At 54.3% G+C, this 26,073-nt stretch overlaps 2 protein-coding genes across 11 annotated transcripts in view; one reads left to right on the top strand and one right to left on the bottom strand.

Moving 5' to 3' along the window:
* Window positions 1-15,396, top strand: part of Hdac7 (histone deacetylase 7) — a 37,815-nt gene extending 22,419 nt beyond the window's left edge. For 7 of the 10 annotated variants that reach the window (XM_052748799.1, XM_052748807.1, XM_052748801.1 and 4 more), the window contains 18 exons: window positions 77-187; window positions 317-497; window positions 687-883; window positions 1,081-1,275; window positions 2,277-2,478; window positions 4,498-4,631; window positions 4,762-4,882; window positions 5,142-5,191; window positions 6,472-6,579; window positions 7,336-7,391; window positions 7,507-7,594; window positions 8,779-8,898; window positions 9,082-9,179; window positions 10,160-10,278; window positions 10,902-11,035; window positions 11,262-11,346; window positions 13,100-13,235; window positions 13,427-15,396. In XM_052748799.1, coding sequence (XP_052604759.1) covers window positions 77-187; window positions 317-497; window positions 687-883; window positions 1,081-1,275; window positions 2,277-2,478; window positions 4,498-4,631; window positions 4,762-4,882; window positions 5,142-5,191; window positions 6,472-6,579; window positions 7,336-7,391; window positions 7,507-7,594; window positions 8,779-8,898; window positions 9,082-9,179; window positions 10,160-10,278; window positions 10,902-11,035; window positions 11,262-11,346; window positions 13,100-13,235; window positions 13,427-13,472 — 2,181 coding nt within the window. In that variant the 3' untranslated portion in view covers window positions 13,473-15,396. The remainder of the gene's footprint in view (window positions 1-76; window positions 188-316; window positions 498-686; window positions 884-1,080; window positions 1,276-2,276; window positions 2,479-4,497; window positions 4,632-4,761; window positions 4,883-5,141; window positions 5,192-6,471; window positions 6,580-7,335; window positions 7,392-7,506; window positions 7,595-8,778; window positions 8,899-9,081; window positions 9,180-10,159; window positions 10,279-10,901; window positions 11,036-11,261; window positions 11,347-13,099; window positions 13,236-13,426) is intronic. The other 3 variants (XM_052748800.1, XM_052748805.1, XM_052748806.1) reach the window with 3 other exon arrangements.
* A 20-nt stretch (window positions 15,397-15,416) lies between these two features.
* Window positions 15,417-24,313, bottom strand: Slc48a1 (solute carrier family 48 member 1). The gene is made up of 3 exons (XM_052748809.1): window positions 24,060-24,313; window positions 17,259-17,426; window positions 15,417-16,628 (listed from the first exon to the last, which is right to left on the bottom strand). Exons 1-3 carry the CDS (start codon window positions 24,193-24,195, stop codon window positions 16,492-16,494), a joined length of 441 nt encoding a protein of 146 aa, XP_052604769.1. The 5' UTR covers window positions 24,196-24,313; the 3' UTR covers window positions 15,417-16,491.
* Window positions 24,314-26,073: the final 1,760 nt, after the last annotated feature.

Here is a 26,073-nt window from a genome sequence, read left to right as displayed (position 1 = left end):
TTGGGTGTTCTGGGGACAGGCATGCCAGGGGTAGAGTTCCAGGACTGGTGACCCGTCACCCTGCTCCTCATGGCAGGCGCTCTTGGGCCAGCGGCTGCGGCTGCAGGAGACTTCTCTGGCCCCGTTCGCTTTGCCGACCATGTCCTTGCTGCCCGCAATCACACTGGGGCTGCCTGCCCCTGCCAGGGTGAGTGGCTGGGGCGCCCTGCCCCCACTCCACACTCCTCCAGCCTCTTTCCTGTCTCTGTCCTGTTGCCTGTCCTTTTCTTCCTCATCCGGAATCCCGTCCAACTCTGACTTCTTACCTTTCTTTCAGGCTGATGGTGACCGCAGGACCCATTCGACTTTGGGCCCTCGGGGTCCTGTCCTGGGGAACACCCATGCTCCGCTTTTCCTGCACCATGGTCTGGAGCCAGAGGCTGGGAGCACCTTACCCTCTCGCCTGCAGCCCATTCTCCTGCTGGATCCCTCAGTCTCCCATACCCCACTGTGGACTGGTGAGTCTTGCTGCTTCTCCCAGAATGGGCAGGATTTGTGCACCCTGCCAAGGGGCCGGGCCCTGGGAAAGACCCGCCTCCTAGTCCCTCATTGTGTGTCTCCCCCTGCAAAGCCCTGCCTCTACTCCATGCCCCGCCTCTTTCCTGGCTCCCAGGACCCCTTCCTTACACATGTCCCATTCTTTCCAGTGCCTGGGCTTGGGCCCTTGCCCTTCCATTTTGCCCAGCCCTTACTGACCACCGAGCGGCTCTCTGGGTCAGGCCTCCACCGGCCACTTAACCGGACCCGCTCAGAGCCCCTGCCCCCCAGCGCCACTGCCTCCCCTCTGCTGGGCCCCCTGCAGCCCCGCCAGGATCGGCTCAAACCTCATGTCCAGCTGATCAAGGTGAGAGGAACTGGGTAGGGGAGGTGCTGAGGGCATGCCCAACTAAGCCCCTGTGGGTTGGAAGAAGGGCGCAGAGCGGGGGAGGGGAGAGGCCTGGAGGACAGGAGAAGTGGTTGCTGGGGACCTGACAAGATGAGGCTGCGGCCTCACCCAACCCATGCCCTGCCACCCACCCTCCTCTCTATCCCACTTCTCAGCCAGCCATCTCCCCTCCCCAGAGGCCTGCCAAACCCAGTGAGAAGCCCCGACTGCGTCAGATACCCTCAGCAGAGGACCTAGAGACAGACGGTGGGGGAGCAGGGCCTGTGGCAAACGATGGCCTGGAACATAAGGAGTCAGGCCACGGGCCTCCCTCGGGCAGATGCCCTGTTTCTCTGCAGCAGCACCAACAGGTATGGCTGTGCCCAAGGGCTCTGCAGAAAGTTCGGGGCTTCATAGGATGGGGAAGGGAAGGGGATACCATAAGACCCACACCAAAGTGCGAATGCATAGATGCATGTGTGTGTGTGTGTGTGCGCGCGCGCTCGCATACTCCAGCAGTCTGCTTTCTCAAGTAGACCCTGTTCCTATGCCTGCTTCTTGGCTTTTCACAGAGCCACGCATGCTCCTTCCTTCACACTTCTCCCTACAACTGCCTGTCCTTTAGTCCTGGCTGTCCTGGAACTCACTTTGTAGACCAGGCTGGCCTCAAACTCAGAGATCCGCCTGCCTCTGCCTCCCAAGTGCTGGGAGTAAAGGCGTGCGCCACCACTGCCTGGTCTGACTGTCCTTTTTAATCCCAAGGTAGCTGGGAGAAAAAGTAGACATTAGTCCCCTGGGTTGTAGAGAAATAGCATGGGGGTGAAGGCAGCGTTCATTTGCCAGGGCCCTGCAGCAGGGACTGCACACACAAGGGCCTTGAAAGGCACTTACTGGTCACCTTGATGCTTTGAAGGCCGAAAAGGTGAAATCAAGGGTTGTGTGTTCTGAGGGCTGTGAAGGAAGGCGTGTCTGGAGGCCTCTGCTCAAATTCCCTTCTTACAAGGACAGCAAACCTCTTCAAATGAAGACTTGATTTCCTCCTGCTGAGAACCTGTCTCCAGAGATGGGGGAGTCTTAAGACTTTATGAATTTGGGAAACAGGATTCTACCAACAGCACTTGGTGGTGACATTTCACCCACGTGTAGTATCTCAGGCAGGTCCCCTTGTAGGTAGTAGTAGCACAGTTCTAGGAGAGGTGATCTCCGTCAGCATAGACTCAAGGGCCCGAGGAGTTCTTGCAAAATCAGGGCATCGGTCTGGGTGTGGGTCTTCAGGGAGCTCGGAGAGTTGGAAGGCCAGAGCACCCATCTGGAACTTTTCTGGAAAAGGGGGTCTATCTGAGAAACTGGAGACTGGCGGGGTTTCTTTCAGGTGCCTCTCTGGGAGCAGCAGCATCTCGCTGGGCGGCTCTCCCAGGGAAGCCCCGGGGACCCTGCGCTGCTACCTCTGGCCCAGGCAGGACACCGGCCCCTGTCCAGAACCCAGTCTTCCCCAGCGGCACCTGTCTCCCTGCTGAGCCCAGAGCCCACCTGTCAGACTAAAGTCCTCAACAGCTCAGAGACACCTGCCACAGGTAAGACCAAAAAGAGACTCAGGGAGGCAGAAGGAAGTGGCTGGGTCGTGAGTCCGTGACTGTGGGCCGGCTTTCAGACAGTTCCAGAGGCCATAGAGCACTAACCGAATCTTGTCTGAGCTCCGTGGTGCCGATGAAGTAGGTGAGGACATCATGACTCAGGAAGCCTAAGTTGACAGTGACTTATGGTTAAGCGACAGAACCGGCAGCTGGGCCAGGATAGGACTTTGAGTCCCCTTCTACCGTGACCAACCCTTTTAAAACAAAAGCAGCCTTTTGTTTTGGTGGTGGCGCACGCCTTTAATCCCAGCACTCGGGAGGCAGAGGCAGGCGGATCTTTGTGAGTTCAAGGCCAGCCTGGTCTAGATGAGCGAGATCCAGGAAAGGCGCAAAGCTTCACAGAGAAACCCTGTCTCGAAAAACCTAAAAAAAAAAAAAAAAAAAAAAGCAAAACTATTACTTACTATTGCTGTACTCGTAAAAGGAACTCAAAAGTATTTCAAACATTTCGAGAAATATCGGGAAATATAAGAATGAAAAAATCACCAAGTATCTTATTGCCTTGAGCTCTGTGTATTTCATTCCAGGCTTTAGGTAGCCTCCGTACCTCTCTAATGTCACAGACATGTGAGCTGTACTTTGCATCGTGCTTGACTGAGTCCTTTTTAACTTTTGCTGATGGTGCTAGGAATTCAAGTACTAGAATTACAGGTGTGAACCACCATGCCCAGCTCAGTTTTAATTTTTATCTTTCCTTTTGTTTTTGTTTGTTTGTTTTTATTTTGGTTTGGTTTTTGAGACAGGGTTTCTCTGTGTAGCCCTGGCTGTCCTGGAATTTGCTCTGTAGACCAGGCTGGCCTCGAACTCATAGAGATCCGCCTGCCTCTGCCTCCTGAGTGCTGGGATCGAAGGCACGCACTGCCACCGCCCGACTTTGGTTTTAATTTGCTTTGTTGTTATTTTTTGAGATAGGCTCTCACTATGAAGTCCTGGCTGGCCGGGAACTCACAAGATCCACCTGCCTCTGCCTCCCGAGTGCTGGGGTTAAAGGTGTGGGTCATCATACCTGTCCTTGAATTTTCTTATGTGTCCGTCTGTACTTCTGTCCGGGATTCTCTCTCCAGGGTCACTCTTAAGGAGTGGCATTCCTGGGTCAAATAGTGTGAGCATTTTGAAAGTCTCCGGTGTCTTGAGATGTGTAGACAGTGACCCTCCCACTAGCAGTGTGCAGGTACAGGGCCTGTTTCTGGAGATGTTCCTTGGGGTAGGCTGAAATCCAGGCCTTTTGTCGTCCCTCCGAGAGTTGATTCTAGGACCCCAGCCTGCCTGATACACAGATGCTCAAGTCCTTCATGTAAAACGGCATAGTATTTGCGTTTAACCTATGCATACCTTTCCACATATTTAAATCACGTCTGTTTTGCTTTTAATACCTACCCAGTGCAATGCAGATGCTATGTAAATAGTTTCCATGCTGTTTGCATATTGTTTACAAGGTAAACCAGTTTTCTGCGTGTTTTCCATGTACAGTTGGGAGACTGACCACACGGCCAGTAACATCGTGGGTACCCCCTCTTCCAGTCTTGAGGGTTCCCTGGGATTGCTTTTCCTCTCTGTGTTGGGACACAAACCCTCTCTGGGTTTGTGACACCCAGAGTGAGATGTCCTGTGTTAAATCTCTCTGGGTTTAGGGCATGAACTCTCAAGGGCATAGGAGATATGTTGGGCCTTATGGGGAGTAAGCGTACCAAGAAGGCAGGGGTCCTGCAGAGCAAGATGGGCAGGCACTGCCCTGGTGTGTCTGTCAGGTTGTCGGAGGCATCTAGGCATGTGCATAGGGAAACGGGGCTAGCTCTCCACAGAAGGGCTGGGAAGGGAATGCAGACACCTGTGTCAGTAAGGGCTCTGTGGGTGTGGGTTGTTCTCCATCCGAAGCTGTGGTGGAGTTCCCCCCTGCCCCCACCCTCCAGCCTACCCCCCACCCCTCACCTTTCCAGCCCTGATGGCCGTTTCTTGCAGGGCTGGTCTATGATTCAGTGATGCTGAAACACCAGTGCTCCTGTGGAGATAACAGCAAACACCCCGAGCATGCAGGCCGCATCCAGAGCATCTGGTCCCGGCTGCAGGAGCGGGGTCTCCGCAGCCAGTGTGAGGTGAGGCAGTGGGGCTGTGCAAGGGAGGGGGGTGAGAGGCCTTGGGGGTCAACAAGGGATGAGAGAGTGGGTGGTCTGGTGGTGGCAGGAGGGTGAGCAAACCTCAGGAGCTCTGTGGGCCCTTCCTCAGTGTCTCAGAGGCCGAAAGGCCTCCCTAGAGGAGCTGCAATCAGTCCATTCTGAAAGGCATGTGCTCCTCTACGGCACCAACCCCCTCAGCCGCCTCAAACTGGATAACGGGAAGCTGACAGGTAGGGGAGGGAGATGGATGATGTCTGGCCCCGAATCACCCCGAGCTTGCCCATCTCACCCACTTCTGTGTTCTTGCCTCAGTTGTACCCGGCTTCCTGGACATCCCTATGCCAGTTTGCTGCCCTGGTGTTGTCCGTGGGTCCCGTCTGCACACCCCCCCACCCCACCCCACCCCTGCTGCCTATCTCCTGGATTGCTTCTCCCTCCTCTTAGGGCCTCTGTGCTCCCCACTCACGTGACCTGGGTCTCTCCCCACAGGACTCCTGGCACAGCGGATGTTTGTGATGCTACCCTGTGGCGGGGTTGGGGTAAGTATGCCCAGAGATCTCAAGTGGACATTGCCAAGGGCTTTCAGCCTTCCGTTCGGTTTTCTTGGCCCACTCCTGCCCCTCTGCCACCTATGACTTGTGGTTCTTCCAGACTGGGTAGGTCAGGGTCTTTCCCATTATGCTCTTCTGCTGGCTGGAAGCTCCTTAGGATAGATGTAGCCCAGTCCCGTTAGCGTCCCGTGAGTGTGGAGTGAGCCCAGTGCCTCACAGTTAGAAGGTATTTGGTGGATGTTGAGTGAGGCTCAAGGCAGGGTCACATTAGGGCTTGAGATTGTGTCCCAAGAGTTGGCAGCTCTACCTGCCCAGGACTGGGCCTCTCTCAGGCACTTGAGGTGTGCCCTACTTGACCTCCAGACCCCAACTGGACTGCCCAGTGTGGGGCTATGGGGTGCCTCCCATGTTCTTAGAGGTTGAGAACTTCCCTACCCAGGACACAGCCTTCCAGCCCCCCAGCTTTGCTCACCTCTCCCTCACCTGGTAGAGAGGTCTTTCTGCTACCTCTGGCATGGCCCTCCCTGCCTCAAAAGGCCCCTGTCATGGTGCCAGACAAGGTGTGTGGAGGAAAGATGGAGGCTGAGTACGGGAAGGCAGTGGGAGCTGCCGGGGGGGCTGCTGGGGAGACAGTCAGTGCCCTGCTCACAACTCCCCATTCCTGCCACTTTCTGGTTTTTCCAACTGTTGTTGCTTCTGTCTCCTCCCCCCCCTCCTCCCTCTCTGTCCTTCTCTCTCTCTCTCTCTCTCTCTCCAGCCTCTTGCGAAACTTTCTGCCTTCCTCGCCTTCTCTCGGTCCGCCTCGCCCTTCCCATCTCCCCATCATGGCCCCCGGCCCCTCCCTAGCCTTGAGGCCCAGGGACTGGGTTTGGGGGGCCTCCCAGCCTGGGCTAGGGGCCCTGAGTGGAAGACAGTGGTGCAGACGGCCCCTCCAGCTCCGACCATCCCGCAGGGCCTGAGCAGAATCAGCTGGGGCTTAAAACCCCTCCCGGCCCAAACCCCAATCCCGCCCAGGTAACGCCATGCCCCCTCCCCTGACTGGGGAGGCAGAGTGCTGGCCACACACGAGCTGGTGCTGGGAAGAAATCCTGCTGGGACTGGGGGACACAGGAGGCCTTGCCTTTGGGCGGTGGGGCACTGGGGAGGCAGCTTTGTCTGCCCAGCTCCCTGCCCCTGGGGTCCTGGCCATGGGGTGGGTACTGCCTCACTGGGCCCTGTCTCCTGTGGAAAGCATAGGATGATGCAGTCCCTGACCCTGGCCCCCACAGGTAGACACTGACACCATCTGGAACGAGCTGCATTCCTCCAATGCAGCCCGCTGGGCCGCGGGCAGCGTCACCGACCTTGCCTTCAAAGTAGCTTCCCGAGAGCTAAAGGTAGGATTAAAGGCTGGCAAACCACAGAGGAGGTGCCGGGGTGATGGTGGCGGGTCCAGATCCCAAGCCTCAGACCTCTCATTCCTTGTGGGTATTGCTACAAGGTTTTGAAAGGGAAATCAGGGCTGAAACCAAGGTGAGGCTTGACCCCTAAGTTCATGTCACTTAGGTAATCAAGCCACTCGGCACTAGGGCTGTGGTGACTTAGACGGTCCTGACCATCAGACATCACTTAAGGCCTGTTTCGTGGCTATAGGTGCATCATGGCCATTTTTGAGTACCACAGGCCCGTTGGCTCCTTTTAGTGATGGGATCCTGCATATTAGGTCGGGGTTATGCTCATTGCTCTAAGATCGGTGCTTTGGGGTGATCGGCCTGAAGCTCACAGCCTCATTGTCTGAGAGCTCATAGGCCGAGGCAGGCCTGTGCCCTTGGCCTCGTAAGGGCTTGGCGGCACTTGGCAATCGCCCCGATTTTAAAATTCCGGCACTGCCATTTGCAGCCACGTAACGTGGGTTATTTAATTCCCTGTGGCTTGGGTTCTCATCTATAAACTGGGGGTGGTAACATTTATGATCTAGAGGTTCTGTGAGAGGCAAATGCGGTATATAGGAAGTGTGTGGACACTCCGGTGGGATGCTGGCACTCATGCCTTTGACTCCTCAGGGCAAGAGGCTGGGACGAGAACCAGGCTCAGGCAAATGTGGGTGGAGAGGTGGGTGGCTGTTTGAGTGATACGTGCCTTGTCCCTTCCAGAACGGTTTTGCTGTGGTGCGGCCCCCAGGACACCACGCAGATCATTCCACAGCCATGTAAGGCGATGGGAAGGCGGGCCTGTGTGGTGTGAGGTGGGGGCAGCCTCCAGAGCCTTCCCGTAGGGGGAAAAGGGTGGGGATGGACTGGCCGGACCCTCTCTCCTTCCCCCAGGGGCTTCTGCTTCTTCAACTCCGTGGCCATCGCCTGCCGACAGCTACGAGAGCAAGGCAAGGCCAGCAAGATCCTCATTGTTGACTGGGTAGGTCCTGGTTCCTGGTGTCACCAGACCGAGGCCTGCCGGCAGAACCCGGAGGGAGGCTGGCCTTAGAGATGTGCCTGCAGGTCCGAGTTTGGCATTAGCCTCTACCTCATCAAAGTCTGGGAGAATGCAGCACCCATATCATAGAACCGTCAGGAGGCCCAGAAAGATGGTTTGTGGGAGGTGCTGGTGTTCACAGACTTCTGCCTATGCGGGGGTCGGGGGTTCTCATGTGCCGTCTTTAGCCTCTGTTGGCTTCTTTTTGGCAGAGCGAGCCATTTCCTCTCCACACAGTCACCATACCAGCCGTATCTGATAGCATCAGTCTGTCAGTCATATCTAGACGCTGACAATTTTATATCTGGTCCTGACTGTCACCCATTTCACAGATGAGGAAAGTACACACAGAGGTGACTGTCTTAAGTAGTCACTCACCTCATGAGATGTAAGACCAAGATCGGAGCCCAGGCCAGTTAGCTCTAGAGTGTATGCATCTAACTACCGTGTCTCATCTGCATGGACAGGTGGGAAAGGAGCATTTCTAGGCAGACGCTGAGAACAGTGGGGGGATTTTGCACATAGGAACCTGTGTGTGGTCTTGTGAGTCGAAGGCAGAGCCCAGCACTTCCTAGAGGACTGAGTCTGGGTCCCTTTAAGCTCGATCACTGACCACATGATCCGCCTCATGACTTTGTGCAAGGAAGACTATGTCTACACAGAGATGATTTATACATCTCTCTCTTTCACATACACACACAACTCACAACTCACACACATATACACGTGACTCATACACACACACACACACACACACACACACACACACACACACACACACACAATCTATATAGAGAGTCTTTGCCAGGTTTGGTGACAGTAATCCCAGTACTTGAGAAGCAGAGGCAGGTGGGTCTCTGTGAGCTCAAGGCCAGCCTGGTCTACATAGTGAGACCCTAGCTCAAGACAGGACGTCTTTCCATGTGGAGAGGTGGATCCCTGCCAGACAGTAGATTACTTGGGGCAACTCAGTCATGTGATCCTAGAAACTGTGGTTTCCTGACCTACGTCAGCCTAACATCCCAGTACTCGGAATGGTACCGACCTTGAAATCCTTCCAGTGTGCCCTTACCCCCATCTTTCTGCTTCTGGACCTCCCCTGATCAACTGTCTGCTGTGTTGTGCAGGATGTTCACCATGGCAACGGCACACAGCAAACTTTCTACCAGGACCCCAGCGTGCTCTACATTTCCCTGCATCGCCATGATGGCGGCAACTTCTTCCCAGGCAGTGGGGCTGTGGATGAGGTAACTGCCTGCTGGGCTGGCCTCTTCCGGCACATTCCTTTTCTTCCTGGACCCTCTCTGCCCCCGGCTTGTGTGGTCCTGAGCAAGCGGCTAACCCTTTCCGGTCCTCGGCTTCTGGAAGTGAAGGAGTTAGATGAACTTGGGACTGTTCTCCTCATGTCTTCCTTCCGTCTCGTGTTCCAGGTGGGGACCGGCAATGGTGAAGGCTTCAATGTCAATGTGGCTTGGGCTGGGGGCTTGGATCCACCCATGGGGGATCCTGAGTACCTGGCTGCCTTCAGGTAAGTACTCTGGGGTCTAGAGGGAGCCAGTCCATCTGGACTGCCTCTCCTCCCTTTCCCACAGCCCTGGGTTGGAAGCCGCCAGTTGGCTTGTTAATCTGTTCATGCTTGGTTACTAGACATGGTAAGCCAGCTCCAGTAAGAAAATAGGACATACACAAGAATGAGAAAGTCAGAGTCACACCTCCTGGGGACATTTGGGTAGAGCAAATCTGCCACATTTAGTCAAAGAATGCTGCCTGGAGGTGATGGGGTCTCCGGCGAGAGTAGAAACTTGGTGTCCTTAAATGCTGTCCACAAGGAGGGATGGGTTTACTTTAGACACTGCTCTGGAAAGGGCTTTGGGCTCTTGTAAGGAGTCCTTCACTCCAGTCTGTTTCTAGGGAAAACAGAACCCTACAGTTAGACCCGGAAGTCCTTTTCTGGAGGTTCTCTCCATGAGAATTCATTCTTCAGGTGCCCTGAGTGGGACTTCCTGGTGTCTGTGCCAAGCTTAAATGCCTAAATTGGGACACGAGCGTTGGGTTTGGGGCAGGCAGAGGGAAGAAGATGAAGGATGGAACTTGGCAGCTCAGGGCCTCAGGTCTAGCCGCCCGGGTTCATTCTCAGGTGGCGAGTTGCCTGGCTCAGCTCTAAACTTAGTGCTGAATGTTTCCAGTCCCTGGGGCTTAGTGAGCAGGGCAAGCCCCAGTGCAGCTGGCTGCAAACCACATACTGTGCATGTGAACATGCACGTCTCTCATCCCGTCATAGTAGCCTTTGCTCCGTTCTGCCCCTTGCTGGTGAAATTCTCTGTGTGGCTGGGTTCTGAGGCTGGTGTACCAGAGCCACAGCCAGGGTGATGGAGATCAGGGCCTCGGCTAATCCCATTAGGAGACTGTCTTGGTGCCCTCAGCGAAGTAGGCAGGAGGGGCTAGCATGGGCTGCCGTGTGCCATGTGCTGGGCCCAAGTGGATGACGCCCTCTCCTTGCAACTTCAGGATAGTGGTGATGCCCATCGCCCGAGAGTTCGCTCCGGACCTGGTCCTGGTGTCCGCCGGGTTTGATGCTGCCGAGGGTCACCCAGCCCCGCTGGGTGGCTACCATGTTTCTGCCAAATGTAAGGGGGTCCCCCTGCTGTGGGGGAGATGTGGGGAATAAGAGCCAGGCTGTGTGGGGACAGGAATGTACTGCCAAAATGAAAGGGGCAGGAAGCAGCGGCCACAGTCTAGGGCCACGTGTAAAGTCTGGAGTAGGGCTGCAGGCCCTGGAATTCCCTGGGTTCTCCCAGCCTAGCACAGCACAGGACCAGGCCAGATCTCCATGGGTCAGACCCCTGGAGACTTAGGTCTACCAGATGGAAGTCCAGTTGTAGAAGCCAGGCTTCCAGACTGGGCCATTCGGCTGCTTCAGAGGAAGTTAGAAGAGCCGCGTTCTCAGAACAGACGGTCAGTGCGGTCCACTCTGCCACAGGGCCTGGGAACAAAGAGGTGGCCCAGTGGGAGAGACTGGGGCTGGAGGTGATGATGCTGGCATTCAAGTCTCAGCTGTGGGGTCCAGTATATAAGACCCTTAACTTCTCCGAGCTTGGAATGAAGCCTTATGAATGGGTTTCACATGGGGTTCTCATCTCTAAGACACTGTCTACAGAGCAGGTGGCAAGCAGGGAAATGATAGAGGTCGGGAATGAGTCTGCCTCTCTCTGCTCCAGCCCTCTGCTCTTTCTCCCACCTCACCGTCTAGGTTTCGGGTACATGACACAGCAGCTAATGACCTTGGCAGGAGGCGCGGTGGTGTTGGCCTTAGAGGGTGGTCATGACCTCACAGCCATCTGTGATGCCTCAGAGGCCTGTGTGGCTGCTCTTCTGGGCAACAAGGTGAGCCATCTATATTTGAATGAGGCAGATGAGCCTGACTTTCCCGGGACAAAGAGCAGGGACAGAAGATGAGAAGGGGTGTGGCTGGGACGAGATGGTAGAGTGGAAACCTTCCCGGGTCAGGTCCAGGGCCAGTGTCTTCTGACATCAGAGAGCCAGCAGCTCATGTCTGTCCGTGCAGGCTGAGCCTGGGATCCCTCGGGTCTCTGATGGAGTGTTTCTGTAGGTGGATCCCCTTTCAGAAGAAGGCTGGAAACAGAAACCCAACCCCAATGCCATCCGCTCTCTGGAAGCTGTGATCAGGGTGCACAGTGAGTTTTGACCTGGGATACTTGTTGGGTCCAAACTTGGGAGAGCCTCCAGGGCCCACCATCCCACTGGCAGAAGTCTCAGAGATCCAGTGCCAGCCAGGCCGGAGGCACACTGACAGCCTCAAATAGTATTCCCAGGAACCACTCCAGGAGTAATGGTGGGCATATCCCCATGAGTGGGTAGCCTCTCAGCCCTCCAGTTGGACCCAGCATGGACATAACAGTGGCTTCCTTATGGCCGGGACTGGCCTCCCATCTCTGGCTATAATCTTGGGCCAGGGGCCACGCTGACACCACCACTCAGGCCTTGTTTGCCAAGGAGGCTTAGTTTAACCTCATCAGTGCTGGTCACAGTGACTGCAGAGCTGTGGGGAGGGCCTACCTGGGTCTCAGAATATAACCCACATTTGGAAAACGTGTTAAAAAGATTTAACTTCAACCAGGCATCTATCTGTTGAGCACTTTCTGTGAAGGCCCCAAACCTCCACTGGGATACGAAGATGAATAAAGCAGACTCCCCACATCCGGGGCTCGGTTGGAAATCAGACACATAGCCACAGATACAGCTGCCTACGGAACCTCCCATGGGCCAGCTCTGCACTGAGCTGGTCCATGTCTATCACTGTCTCAGAACAGCAGGATGATGAGTGTTCCATGGACCAGAAGTGGCTGTGCAGAGCAGCCGTGGGGATGCCTGCCCCTGCTCTGTGCCATGATTGTCTTACCTTCCCCCCACCCTCCCTTTTGAGTACTAGTGATTGAACCCGGGGTCTTACACATGCTAGAATTTCACTCTACTGCTGAGCTGCAGCCCCAGCTCTTGGGTTGTTTAGTTTTGTTGGATACAGGGTCTCACTGTGTAGCCCAGGCTACCTTCTTAGTATGTGAGCCTCCTACCCTCAGCCTCTACCTGCTGGAATTACTTTACTACCATGCCTAGCCTCCTAGGGGTAGCCTGAGCACTATGGAGGCCACATGAGGGGGACCCTGTGCTCTAGGAAACCAAGGCACAAGGGCATATGAGCAAGTGTTGACATAAACCTGATGTAGGGACAAGTGGACCCTCCTGGTGCTTTTAGAATCCACACACCTATGGAATGGTCTTTTATTATTTATTTTTGATTTTTGAGACAGGGCCTATATAGCCCTGGCTGTCCTGGAACTCATTATATAAACCAGACTGGCCTTGAACTCAGTGATCCGACTGCCTCAGCCTTCTGAGTGCTAGGATTAAAGGTGTGTGTCTGGTTTACTTTATATTTTTTAATTATTTTTTTTATGTGTGGAGGTATTTTGTCTGTGTGTATGGCCATATACCATGTGCATACAATGCCCTTATAGGCCAGAAGAGGGCATCAGAATCTCTAGACCCCAAGTTTCAGAATGTTTTGTGCTACCATGTAGATGCTGAGAATCAAACCTAGGTCCTCTAGAAGAGCAGCCAGTGCTCTTAACTGCTGATCTAATCTCACCAGCCCTCTAGGGTGGAATTTTAGCCAAGGAGGGTAGGAAAGGGGCTTGGTTATCTGTGAAGATAGCCTCATAGCCATGTTGAATCTGCTGTTACCCAGGGCTGTAGGGAATGGGTAAGTTGGGAGATGTCTTGCTGAGAGGTGAGGGCAGGAAGGGGAGTTGACCCCAAGCTGATGATGTGGCCACTATTCTTGGGCTCTGGGCCCGTGACCCTAGCTTTGGTATCAGTCTAGGTTATAGCTCAAACAGCTTGTCTTTCTGACCCAGCTTCTTGTCCTAGGGAAATACTGGGGCTGCATGCAGCACTTGGCCTCCCGTCCAGATTCTTGGCTGCCCAGAATGCCAGGGGCTGATGCAGAAGTGGAAGCCGTGACCGCACTGGCGTCCCTCTCCGTGGGCATCCTGGCTGAAGACAGGTAATGCCAGACCCCCAGCCCTAGGCCCATGGCCTTCTAATGCCTTTGGATCCTCCCAACTTGAAGACCCCAGACTCTCATGCAGCTAATAGTCTCACGCCTTTGAAGTAGGGCTGTGAGGGTAAGGCCACTAAGGCCCTGCCCGCAGCTCTCTGGCCTTCCAACATCCTGCCCTTGCCCCACCCACTCAGGCCCTCAGAGCAGCTGGTGGAAGAGGAAGAACCTATGAATCTCTAGGACGTCAGGACAGATCACCTACCCTTCAGACGTGGCTTTCCTCACCTGTCAACCCTGTTCCTGGGTCTGCAGAGACCCTCTGGGCAGGTAGTCAGGTCCAGAGCACAACCTACCCTGACAGCTACCCCAGGGAACTTGAGAAGGCCACTGGGTCTGGGATGGGGACCAGGAGGGATCCTGGGAGGAGGCAGGCTGGGCACTAGGGCTCAGCTGGACTCTTCTAGAACAGACCCAGCCCTCTGGTGTCCAGGCCCCTAGCTGTGGCCTCCATCCCTCAGGACTGCACAGAGGAGGGCTGCTTCAGGTGGGCCCACCACTACCACTATTCTTAACTTGGAAGACCCCAGGTTTTGCACACCGCCCCAGGCTCCATACAGAAATGTGAACTTGGCCTCAGCCAGGGCGGCCCTTCCCAGGTTCTGAAGGGCTAGGGGAAGAGGAGGAGCCACGGGTCCCCTATTCCTGAGTACAGGAGAGTCCCTCTCACCTCCTCCTCAGTTGTCCTCTGGTAGTACTTCTGGGCTCAGAGAGCCATTCTGAGCTGTTCTCTCCCTGTGAGTAGTCAGTCACCAGCAAGCCTCCCATCTGGTCACTGTTCTGCCAGAGGCCACCCTATGTGGACCATCTCAGTGCCCTGGTGCAGCAGACAGGTGCTCTCCGAGTCCTGTGCTTCCTGACCCAATGGTGCCAAACCTTCATCTCCCCTTAAAAGCACAACACAGTCCCAGGGATGCCTGGCCATTGCTCCCAGTGTGAGCCTGCCTTCTGTTTCTGGGGTTTCCCCCACCTCAGCTCTGACTGCTGCTCCACATAGGACTAGCTTGGCAGAGGCGGGATAAGGTAGGGGAGTAGAAAAACATGGAGGCGGGGAGGCCCCCCCCCAGAAGTCTTCAAGGCTTTTGCGGTCTAGGCCTGGGGCCAAGAAAGAGTATTTGTGCGTATGTGTGTGCGCGTGTGCGTGCAAGAGTGTGTGCGTGTATGTCTTCCCAAGACCTGCCATACCTTGTGTATGTATGCATGTTTTTGTAAAAAAGGAAAAAAAAAGGGAAAAAAAAAAACCTGAACAATAAATGTTTTATTTGCTTTAAAGGCCCTGTGAGTACGCCTCCTGGATGTTAGTGAGACATCATCAGTGGGGTGGGTGTGCACCCGGCACCCTGCAATGGGCTGAGAAAGGGGGCAAGTTTGGGCCGAACTCAGACTCTCTAGTCCCTTACCCTCCCACGGCTACTGCATGCAGGAAGACCCCACTCCAAATATATGCTTACCACCAACCCAGGTGAAAAAGGAGATGATGCCGGGCTGAGCCCTACAGACTGGGCCCTGTGGGATATGGGACAAGTTCTCAGGCTCCATTTGCCAAGACACTCCAAAAGGTCATGAAGCACACACCTGGGCTTCAGTCCTGCTGTGTCTGTAGTCGTTGCCTCCTGGATCTTTCAGTAAATGGCCCTAGATGTGGACATGGCTTCTGGTTCCTTACCATGACGTTTTAAGCATATATTGTAAAGTAAAAGGATGGATGAGACAAGAGGCCAGAAAAAACGTGCCCAGAATAACCAGGGGTCGGGGGGTAGGGAGGTATTGCCAGCTCCTGTCTTTCTGGTTCTAAGTCTGCCCAGCCTGGTCACCATATACCTTGGAGCCCCAAGCAGTCTGTTTGGAGTAGGAGGGGGGAACAAAAAAAGATTCCCTTTCTCTGACCTAGGGGGTGGACATGGAATCTGCAGGGGATGCTGAGGCTGTGAGCATCCTAGCCCCATAGGGCAGGGCTGGGGGAGCAAAGGAGGTCTGAGTTAGTGGTCTCCTCATGCCAAGAGGGCAGGCTGCCCGCTTGCCCAGAGCTTACCTTAGAGATATAATCAGACAGGTAGAGCCCCCACCTCGCCCACTCATACAGTCCCCTCTCAAGACGCCCCCCCCCCCAAAGAAACACCCTGAGGCTGATAAAAATGGCCGCTGTATTTCTGCTAAAGTGACAGTGTAAGGCAGAGAGCGAGGGGCAGGACCCTGGTGGAAAAATGGACGTGCAAAATGGCAACCTAACAAGAAAGGATAAATGTGGCAGCCCCTGCCCTCCCTCTCTACTTAGGTAAGGCCTTGGGCCCATGTCCATTCAGGAGAGAGATGAGCGTCAATGTTGGGGTTCGGTGCAGGGAGAGGTCCTCGTGGTCGGGGTGGTCTGGTGCAGTGAGGGTCAGGTGAGCGTGCAAGGCTGGAGACTCAGGAGTAGAGGTGTAGTGCTCTCTCTGGCCCCCACCAGCTTGCCCTCTTATCCCAAAGCCCTTCTAGGTGCATGGGTGTGTTTCCTGTGGTCCTCAGGTCCAGCCTCATCGGCGGAGTCCAGCTCTGGTAACGTGTGGTCACCTGTGCATGTGTGTGACACAGGAATGGTTGGCTGGCTCTAGCACCCTCGTGGGAAACAAAACTCTGGAGGGAAGGGTAGGGGGAGAGACACTGGGTTCTGTTCAGTCTTGCAGCTTGGGGACAGAGCCAACTGTCACTTCCCTAGGGACTGATGGATTCAGCTACCTGACCCTTGAGGACAACAGGATGGAGGTGCTGGGGTGGGATTTGGAGATCTCTACTGGAGATTCCTTACTTGGTCAAACCTTTCCAGATGCCTCCCACACACGCGGCTTCAATGAAGTCTAGGCAGCAAGGAAGCCTATCTCCAACCCTGCCACTCACCAGACGTTCAGACCTCACAGTCCTACCCCTTGACACCTTGAGTTCATTATTGTGTCCCTACTTACAAAGATTTCTCAGAGTGCTAAGAAAATAGATCCATTTGGAAAGGTCTAAGCTGCCCATTAGCCTGGCTAATGGGCAGATTGGCAGTGCCCCTTCAACAGTTCTGTCTCCCCAAAAAGGGGACCAGACAGCTTTCTGGGAAACTGAACTGGCCCTGCTGGATATGCTCTGCCATGGTTCTGGAGTCCCCCAGGCTCACTTGATGACTCAGAAGCTGAGTACCAGTCCTGAGGGACCCCAGGCTGGGGTGACCTCATTCCCTGGGTCAGAAATCACTGAGGATGCTGATGTCAGCGAAGTCAGCCCGGTAGCGGTGGGCGTAGAGGCTGAGGAGGAAGGCCCACTTGAAGGAGATGAAGCTCCAGACGCAGGAGAGGTAGTAGCTGGTTGGGTCTTTGAGACCTGCAGGGGAGAGGCGCCAGATGGTAACTTGAGAGATCTACCCATACCACACAGCCGGCCACAAGGCCAGGACCCCCCTTCCTTCCCACTCCACATCCCTATAGCCTCCGGGCCTCTGAACCAATGCAAATGAAAGACTGGTGCTTAGCGCAGGTTTAGGGCACCCCTGCATGTGTAGTCACAAAGCTGGGGCATGAGAGGAGGTCAGAGTTCGCCTGAAGGTCTGTACCATCCACTCCCCTTTTGTGGCACACACAGGCCACTTCCAACCTGCATCAGACAGGGGACGGCCTCTGGCTACTTCTTATTAGAGCCACCAGAGGGTGCTGCCCTCCTGGAGCTAGGCAGAGAATAAAGGACCCCAGCAACTCTGGGGTGGGAGGTGATCATGTGGGCCACGCTTGTCCCTAATACTTCCCACCAGTCTGGAATCCTCCTGTCCCTGAGGAGGTGTGGGCTCCCGTCCTCCCGATTTTAACAGTCAGGAACCCCGGCAGGGGAGGTCAAGTGATACATTCAGTCCCTAGAATAGCACTTACAGAAACTGGACAGGAGTCCCAGGGTATAGTCCCAGGTTGCTCCGTACCCCGGAGCCCTCCCCTCTTCCTCCTTTCCCTGGACGGTCCTTACTCTGGTGCTGGGTGATGGCCAGTGCCAGGAAGGTGCAGAAGGCAGAGACGGAGACGGCTGAGAAGAGAATACCCACGAGGAAGAAGCCCCGCAGCCCTTTGAGCCAGGTCCTCCAGTAGTCCTGCATGTACATCACATGAGTCACCAGGACCCACAATGCCAGGACACCTGCCGGGACAGACTCAGTCAGCACGACCCAGGCACTTGCCTGCCATGTTGTAGCCCCCTCTCACTCGGCCTAGAGACCCAGGGGCCCCGATACTAGGGCCCTTAAGTCCACTCGGCCAGATCTACTCACACAGTGACACTAAGAAGACTGGCCCTTATGACAGTGGCGTGATGTCTATGGGATGGGATGTTACCACTTTAACATGGAAGCATGGGAGTTCAGCTGCCTTCCAGAAAGCCAAGCATTAAAGAGATTTGTGGAGAACAAAACCATGCCATTCTTGGTAATTTTTACTTTCACCAACTTTCTCCTCCTTTCCCCCTTCTCCTCCTCTTCTACTTCTTTTGACAGAGACAAGGTCCTTTTCTGTTGTAGAATAACATTGTAAGGGGTGTTACTTTCGTTTCTGCTGCATTTGTTGAACTCTGTGAAGCTGTGTTACTGTGCCTGTCTAAAACACCTGATGGTCTAATAAGGAACTAAAAGGCCAATGGTGAGGCAGGAGAGAGAAACAGGCAGGGCTGGCAGGCAGAGAGGATAAATCAAAGTAGAAATCTGGGTAAGAGGGGAGGAAAGAGATGGAGGAGTGGAGAGAGAAGAGCCAGAGCAGGAGGAGGACCCCAGGGGCCAGCAACCCAGGTACACAGCAAGCCACGGAGTAAGAAACAAAGAAAGGTATACAGGAATAGAAAAAGCCCAGAGGCAAAAGGTAGATGGGATAATTTAAAGTTAAGAAAAGCTGGCAAGAAACTAAACCAAGCTAAGGCCAGACATTCATAAGTAATAATAAGCCTCTGTGTATGGATTTATTTGGGAGCTGGGTGGCGGGCCCCCTAAAAAGGGTAAAATACCAACAACACTTCTTTTCTTTCTTTCTTCCTTCCTTTCTTTTTTTTTCTCTCTCTCTCTCTCTTTCTTTCTTTCTTTTTTCTTTTTGGTTTTTGGAGACGGGGTTTCCTTTGTATAGTCTTGGCTGTCCTGGCTAACTCTGTAGACGAGGCTGGCCTCAAACTCAGAGATCCACCTGCCTCTGTCTCCTGTAGTGCTGGGATTAAAGGCATGAGCCATCAAAAGGCTGAGACAAAGTCCTATATAGCCCATGCTAGCCTTGAATTTGTGATCCTTCTGCCTCAGCCTCCCAAGTGCTAGGATTACAAGCATGTGCCACCACATCCACCTTGAAAATACTGTGTTATCTGGGCAGTGGAGCTCACCTTTAATCCCAGCAGTTGGGAGGCAGAGGCAGGTGGATCTCTGAGTTCGAGGCCAGCCTGGTCTACAGAGTGAGTTCTAGGACAGCCAGGGCTACACAGAGAAACCAAGGCTACACAGAGGTCTTGAAAAATCTAAATAAATAAATAAAAGGTTAAATATGTATACAAGTAAAATGCTTAAAAGGGTCTCAGTTTTAGTTTCTAATATGGCACATGTCCACAGATAGCCTCTACCTAAACAGAATTTGTTTGGCATTTCACTCTGAGAACTTTACATACAACGCTCCTGAAATGAGACTTCCTGATGCCTATCCAAAGCCATAGAGGTGGAGGAGCATGCCCCTCCCACACTCCTCCTCTGCCTGGTCCTCTGGGTCCTGGAGCCCGCAGCTGAATTCTTGGGCAGCAGGGCTCTTCTCAATTCTACACTGGTCTTGCTGAAAAACAGAGCCTTGTCATGAGGCCCCCAAGGGCACCCAGCACCCAGCACCCACGTGGCCTACTTGCTTTGGGCTAGGCCTCATGCCATCCCTCCAGTGTGAGGCAAAGGGCAGGCTACCATCCCAGACCCTTCTGGGCCTGCCCTCTTGGCGCCTGGTGGGCGCTTCTCCTAGGATGTTCTCAGCCAACACAATAGAACACAAAACAACCCTCAGTGCCAGGCAGTGCCTGCTGGTGTGGATCCCATAATGAAGCAAACACCAGTTCCGTTGGCAAGGACCTAGAGCAGGGTCATGAAGCCAGGTGAGCGAAGAATAAGAGATGAGGGATGGCCAGCTGGAAGTATTTTCAGTGCAGCCACGGGTCGCAGGCAGATCCCCCAGGCTGCCAGCACCCAGGAGGTGGGAGCCCTTTCACATCCTCTGTTGCATACAGTAAAAGTGCTGTGACCTCTCAGAATGACAGACATCCATCTGGCTGGGAAGGAGGTCTCAGGGACAGGGGGAAGCAAAGGGACCCTCTGAAAGCCACCAAACATTTTATTTCTTAGGCTGGGGAATGAGCACAAGCATTTGTTAAATTGTTCCTCCTCTTGACACGCCTGAAATGTTTCATACTTTTTAAAGTTATAAGACAGAAGGGTGGGGTGGCAAGCAGAAGAATCTAGTTATCGGGAGGCTATGGTGACCGGCTTCATGATCACACTCAGGGCAAAATCAAAACAGGGGTAATACAAACCAGGAAACTTGGGGCCGGGCACCGGTGTGCTGCCAAATGTAACAATGGTCCAGTCCTGAGGCCCCGCCAGCCTGGATAAGCAGGGAAACCTGGACTCCTCCCTGTGTGGGCATGAGCCCACCAACCCACCCACCTCACGCAGCTCTCCCCACCTGCCAGTCTGTCACCCCACTTCCCCACCCCCTTTCTCTCTCGGTTCAGCCCTAGCTGGCCTTCAGTCTTCCTCCTTGGAATGGGTGCCCATTACCCCTGGGCTGTGGGCGGATGAAAACAAACATGTTCCCATCTCTGTCTTGGCAGGAAGCTGCAGCAGGCCAGAGGTAGACAGAATACTAATCTCTGCTCTAGCCTCCATGATCTGGATTTTTATCTCAGAAACCTCCTGAAGTTTTCACCAGCAGGGAGTTGGTTGGATTCTCTTGTTAGGGGCACTGAGAATCAAACCCAGGGTACTGTGCACAATCTTTGCTTTACCACAGGGAGCTCCACCCCTAAGACTTGCATGTGGCTTCTTTTCTTTCTTTCTTTTTTTTTTCTTTTTGGTTTTTCGAGACAGCGTTTCTCTGTGTAGCTTTGGAGCCTGTCCTGGAACTCACTCTGTAGACCAGGCTGGCCTCGAACTCACAGAGATCCGCCTGGCTCTGCCTACCGAGTGCTGGGATTAAAGGCGTGTGCCACCACTGCCCGGCTGCATCTGGTTTCTTAAATGGCCCCAAGAGATGAAGCCTTTGTCACTGAGCATTTCGGGGACAGACCAGATCCTTCCAGTGACTTGTCCCTCCTCTTCTCACAAAAGGGGGTGCAATAGCTGAGTTCTAAGACCCTTTCCCACTGGAAGACTCTGGAAGCTGGCTTAAAGTGGAGAAAGAAGGTCAGAGCAATTCTTCCGTGACTCAGCAATGTCTGGGTTAGAAAATGCTGAACTAGGAAGTATAAAGATGTCATCTCAGACCACCAGCATGACCCAGGGGTTCCCCCAAACTCTCACCCCCACATATGCGCAGAAGTGCTGGGAACAAGAAGAGGAGGAGGAGGGTGGCTGGAGGTGCTCCAGGTTGTAGCCAAGCACTTCCCCTGAACCCAGTCCAGTATTCATGCTACGGAAACGCGCTCAGGCTGGAGGCCATTTCCCACCCTGGCCCTCCTTGGAGAGATGCTTCCTCCACAAGTGGTCACCAAGGAAGTGTCCCTCCCTGGTCCCTTCCTATACTCGAGGAAAGCAATTCCCTGTCTTGCTCTGTTCCCTTTCCTAGGATACTCAAGGACTCCAGGATGCCTGGTCTATACAACTCAGGGCAATATGGACGAGTCCCCTGCTCCATCGGGTTACAGGAGCAAGCCCGACCTCATCCTGGCTCCACTCTACTGCTCCAAGGCTAGGCCTGCCTAGCCTCTGGGTTCATAGGCCTGAATAGGGAAAGCACCTCCAGATAGATGCTGGGCTTGATAGGCGGCTTGGAGTTACCCAAGGGAGCCTGTGGAGTAATACAGACACTTCGTATGTGGCTCTGAGGACACACTCCAGCCCTGTTGCCCAGCCCAGAGGACACAGAAGACCCAGGGTGCCAGAGTTCCTCTATCAAAGCTCAACTGTGAAGAGTATGGAGCTGTTTGGACGGGGGGTACAAACGCATTACTATCCATGGTGTTCTAAACATGGAGCAGGCATGTTAACGAGGGCTCCCAGTGCAGAGCCAGAGTGGGGTTCCAATGAGGCCTCTCTGCTGAACCCACCCTTTTTTTTTTTTTTAGGTCACTGCCTTTCTGCAAAGTCACTTCCTCCCAGATTCCTGCCAGGATAAGAGGGTGTCCCCACCTCAAACGCCCATACATACCCTGTTCCAGAAGCTAGCATGCCCAACAGCCACAGCTGACCAACATGTACAAAACCCGATGGGACGACCTCTGTGACTCAGCAATTTCTGAACTACGAAATGCTGAGTCAGTAGCGGGGTGCTTGCAAATCAGAAGGCTGCTGACACTTCACCCCAAAAGAGGAAGAAGGGCAGGGTGGCTGGCTGTGGACCCCTTGTTACAACCCATGCTGGATGGGGAAAGAGTGTGGCCTTGGCCTGACAACTCTTTGCCCACCAGCTACCACCACCGAGCAGTTATGGCTCTTCCATGGCCATGGTTGCCAGAGACCAGACTAGCTGGAAGATGAACCCCTGCTCTAGCTAACCTAGTGCCCGTCTCTCAAGGTAGCTCCACAGCTAGCCTGCCTCTGGCCAAGCAAGGCCATCAAGGAAAGAAAAGGCAGAGAATGGGTTGGAGGGAGGCCCCGGTGGCTGCCTGGAGTGGGGGCTGGGACCTTCCCCTGCTCTTTAGGAAACAGCTAGACACAGAGCCGGGGAGAGTGGACAGTAGCACACAGCCCTGCAGACCTAGAGGAGAAGCGGCATCTCCTTCCTCCCACTCCTTCTAGAAGAGGAAGCTGACGCCTAGTTGATTGCCATGCCTCGCACAGCTAGGCAGAGATCACCTCTACTTCCACAGGGCAGACTCTTAGCCAGCTGATCCCAGGCATGCCCTCCCTCCTCCCTGAAGCCAAAGCGCTTATCTCAAGTCTCAGCATCCAGCCTTGGGCCCTGGCAGTGCCTTCCAACCCAGAGGCAACGGGGCCAATAGGAAGTGTGGAGGAGGGCGTCCAGGAGGAAGGCTCTGAGCACAAACCAGCCGTCAGTGCTGGCTGTCCCAGCAAGGTCAGGAGTCCACAGGTGGCAGGCCTGAGAACTCCCAGCCAGGGCATCACACTGAACCTTCTTGGTGACCCCAGGACCTTGCTTGGCACGGCTTTGGTTTAGGAGCCATGCATGCCCTTTGATAGGACAGAAACACCTATGGCTCCTTCTCCACCTCAGGGTGGCACTCAGTGCATTCCGTGGCAATGAGTGTTTTTTTCCTTTTTTTGTTTTTTTTGTTGTTGTTGTTTTGTTGTTTTGTTTGGTTGGTTTTTTGGTTCTTTGTTTTGTTTTGTTTTTCCAAGACAGGGTTTCTCCGTGTAGCCCTGGCTGTCCTGGAACTCACTCTGTAGACCAGGCTGGCCTTGAACTCAGAGATCCGCCTGCCATCTGCCTCCCAAGTGCTGGGATTAAAGGGGAGTACCGCTGTGCCCAGTGTGAATTCGTTATTTTTAGTTACTCCATTTACGGATCTTTTGGCCAAGGATGTTAGTCATGGAATAAGATCATTGTATATTAAAATTTTATCCTTACCCATACTTCTCCCCATACATATTGTTTCATGCAGCTATTGTACAATCGGGTTAATGTTCTTAGCAGGAATTTTAATGCCTTTAGTATGCTAATCTGAATTTTACAACTCTCAAGAACCCAACCTCTCCTGAGTTCTAAGGATGGAACTCAGGTCCGCCAGGCTTTCAAGGCTGGGCCATCTTGTGACTGTTGTAACCCTGGACAAACTATTTACCCTAAGCCTCTCTTTTTCTAACGGTAAAATGGGCACAACGATGCCTACCTTCAGAGGGCTGATATACGGATTAGATGAAATAAGGGGAGTAGATTGCTTAGCACAGCATAAAGTATTAAATTATGCTAATTAAGTACAACTAATACATTTGGCCTTCACGCCACTTCTTTGGCACAGAGATTAAACGGCGTGACCAAAACTGCACATCAAGTACAGAGTACAGCTGAACAGTGGGCCTTCACCGCTGGTGCCTCCTGTCCCCTCCTTGGGAGATTAGCAAATTCCCACTGAGGATCCACAGCAGACGGACGCGGATGCAAAGGGAATGTCCACTAACACTAGATCCCACAGCACGGTCCTGGTCTCCGCTGAGGGCCTCTGGGGCCGGCTGATGGGCTTCCCCGCGAGCCCCCACTTAGTATAAGAGACGCGGGAATCCCGCAGAAGCGGTGTGTGTGTGTGTGTTGCCGGAGCGAGGGTGGCCAGGGAGTGGGCGCGCGGAGGACGTGGTAGTGGCCCCTGGGCGGAGGGTAGACCGACAGGGTGCCGGGACGCGACAACCCCAGCGCGGCAGAGCCGTGCAGACGACAGCGTCCGGCAGTCGGCACCCTAGGTCGCGCCACGTTCAGAAGGCACCAGGTCCCAGAGGCCCCGGCAATGCCCAGGAACCCGGGCCTGCGCTGCCACTGGCCTCTTTGGGGTAAACAACGCTCCCGCCCCAGGGACAGCGCCGCCCCAGCCGCCGCGGCGCAGCGGCTGACAGTTCCACCCCACCCCACCCCCTGCCCGCCCCGCGGCCCCCCGAGATACCTGCCAGACCCCCCATTGCCGCAGTCCCCGGCTGTCGGTAGACCACCGTCCAGACGAAGAAGATGGAGAAGCCGGCCACCGAGCTGAAGCCGGAGTAGGCGGCGCGGAGGCCGAGCTGCAGCCGGGACGGGGCCATGGGGCAGCGCGCGCGCGCGGGGCAGCGGCGGAGGAGCAGCGTCGCCGAGTCACAGGTGCAGCAGGGCCCGAGCTGGAGCCCCAGCCCCAGCCCCAGCCCGAGCCCGAGCCTGAGCCGCCGGCGCCCGGCGCTCCGCCCCCAGCCCGCCCCCCGGTGCCGCCGGCACAGCGCCCTCCCCGGCCGGAGGCCGCTCGCGACACAAGCTTGACCCGGCCACCGCGGCTTGGCAAAGGCCGGCGACCCCTGGTGGAAGAGCAGGGTCCTGAGCTCATCCCCAGACCCCAGCTACCTAGCGGGTCCTTGGCGGGCCTGGAAATAAGGCTTTACCCGAGCCAGCTGCAATGGTTACTTTTTAAATTCTAAAATAGGTTTTGAAATCTTTTGAGATAGGGTCCCTCTACGGAGCCTTGGCTGTCTTGGAATTCTCTATGTAGACCAGGCTGGCTTGGAACTCACAGAGACCCCCCCCTGCCTCTGCCTCCTGAGTTCTGAGATTAAATTTTGAATGGGAAACTCAACAGCATATAAGATTTAAGATTAAAATTTCTAGTTGCGACTGTAGAAACTAGCCAGGTATACTGGCACATGCCTTTAAACCGGCAGGAGCAGAGGCAGAGAGGCAGGCAGATCTCTGTGAGTTCGAGGGCAGCTAGAGCTAGACAATGAGATCCAGTCACAAACCCAAAACAAACAACAAGGAAAAAACATCAGCTGGGTGTGATGGCCCATACATATAATCCGGGCACTTGGGGAAAAAAGTGACCAAGGCAAGGGAAACTCTGTCGGGGATGGGTGGGTGGGGGCCGGGGGCACAAAACCAACCTGGACAGCTGGTTTGATTCCCTGGCTGCCCCTAAATTAATAAGTAAAATTTAAAAAAAAAAACCTAAATTCTTTCCACGAACTAGGAGGTGGTGGTGCACGCCTTTAATCCCAGCACTCAAGAGGCAGAGGCAGGTGGATCTCTGGGCATTCTGGGAGTTCAAGGCCAGCCTGGTCTATAGAATGAGTTCTAGGACAGCCAGAGATACACAGAAAAACCCTGTCTCAAACAAAACAAAACAAAACAAAAAATTCTTTCTACCCATATTCCTAAGCCGTGAGTCCTCTCCCCGAAGAGTCACATACATCACACAAGATTGCTCCACACGCTCGTCACTTTTCCCTTTCGTCTTCACAACTTTCACTCCCAAATTCCTTGCGAGCTTGTCTTGGCCTCTGCAGGGCATCCATGGCAGAATTCCACGGTTCCCACTAGCCCAGCTTCATAAATGTGTACTGCTAACAGGAAAAGTCAAAGCAGAAGCCGCGCTCTGCACCCCAGGACCCAGAATCCTCTGGCGGGTCCAACCACACTCCCACATCCCCCTCAGTGTAAGAAACTAGAATTCCTTGCAAACATTTCCTCTCACTGCAACAGTTACTACAAACGTTGTGGTCTAAAGCAACACAAATGTATTACAGACCAGAGGTCAAGGGTCCAAAGAGAAGTGTCATTGTACTAAAAGTAAGGAGACTCCAGAGCAGCCTCCCCAGGGAGGTGGCAGGGAGCAGCTGTTTGCCTGCTATTCCAGCTTCTGGGCAGTGCAGACACGCTGAGACTCCCTGTCCTCTCCCCCTCCCTCTTGCTGAGACTCCCTGCCCTCCCCCCCCCCCCCCCCCCCCCCGCCCTTTCTCTTGTAAGGACAACAGTAATCCAAGCTAATCTCTCCATCTCAAGATCCTTAATTTCCTCACTTCAGCAAAACTCCTGCAAGGTACTCCCTGCTCGCAGGAGCTTGTAGGGACTCAGATGCGGACGTCTTCAGGACTGCTGTTCTGCCTGATTCGCCCTTCTAGAATATCAAGTCCATGACCAGCAGTGGTGCCAGTTTCATG

This window comes from Peromyscus californicus, unplaced genomic scaffold, assembly GCF_007827085.1.
Source record: "Peromyscus californicus insignis strain IS unplaced genomic scaffold, ASM782708v3 Scaffold_20__1_contigs__length_68692818, whole genome shotgun sequence".
In the NCBI taxonomy this organism is placed as follows: domain Eukaryota; kingdom Metazoa; phylum Chordata; class Mammalia; order Rodentia; family Cricetidae; genus Peromyscus; species Peromyscus californicus.
Note: the sequence above shows the minus strand (reverse complement) of the source record. Positions and strands in the feature narration are given on the sequence as shown.

Coding starts and splice junctions, on each gene's coding strand:
- Slc48a1 (XM_052748809.1), bottom strand. CDS start 24,195: ATGGCCCCGTCCCGGCTGCAGCTCGGCCTCCGCGCCGCCTACTCCGGC. Junction 17,427..24,059: donor GGCAATGGGGGGTCTGGCAG/GTATCTCGGGGG, acceptor CTGTCCCGGCAG/GTGTCCTGGCATTGTGGGTC. Junction 16,629..17,258: donor GGCCATCACCCAGCACCAGA/GTAAGGACCGTC, acceptor TCTCCCCTGCAG/GTCTCAAAGACCCAACCAGC.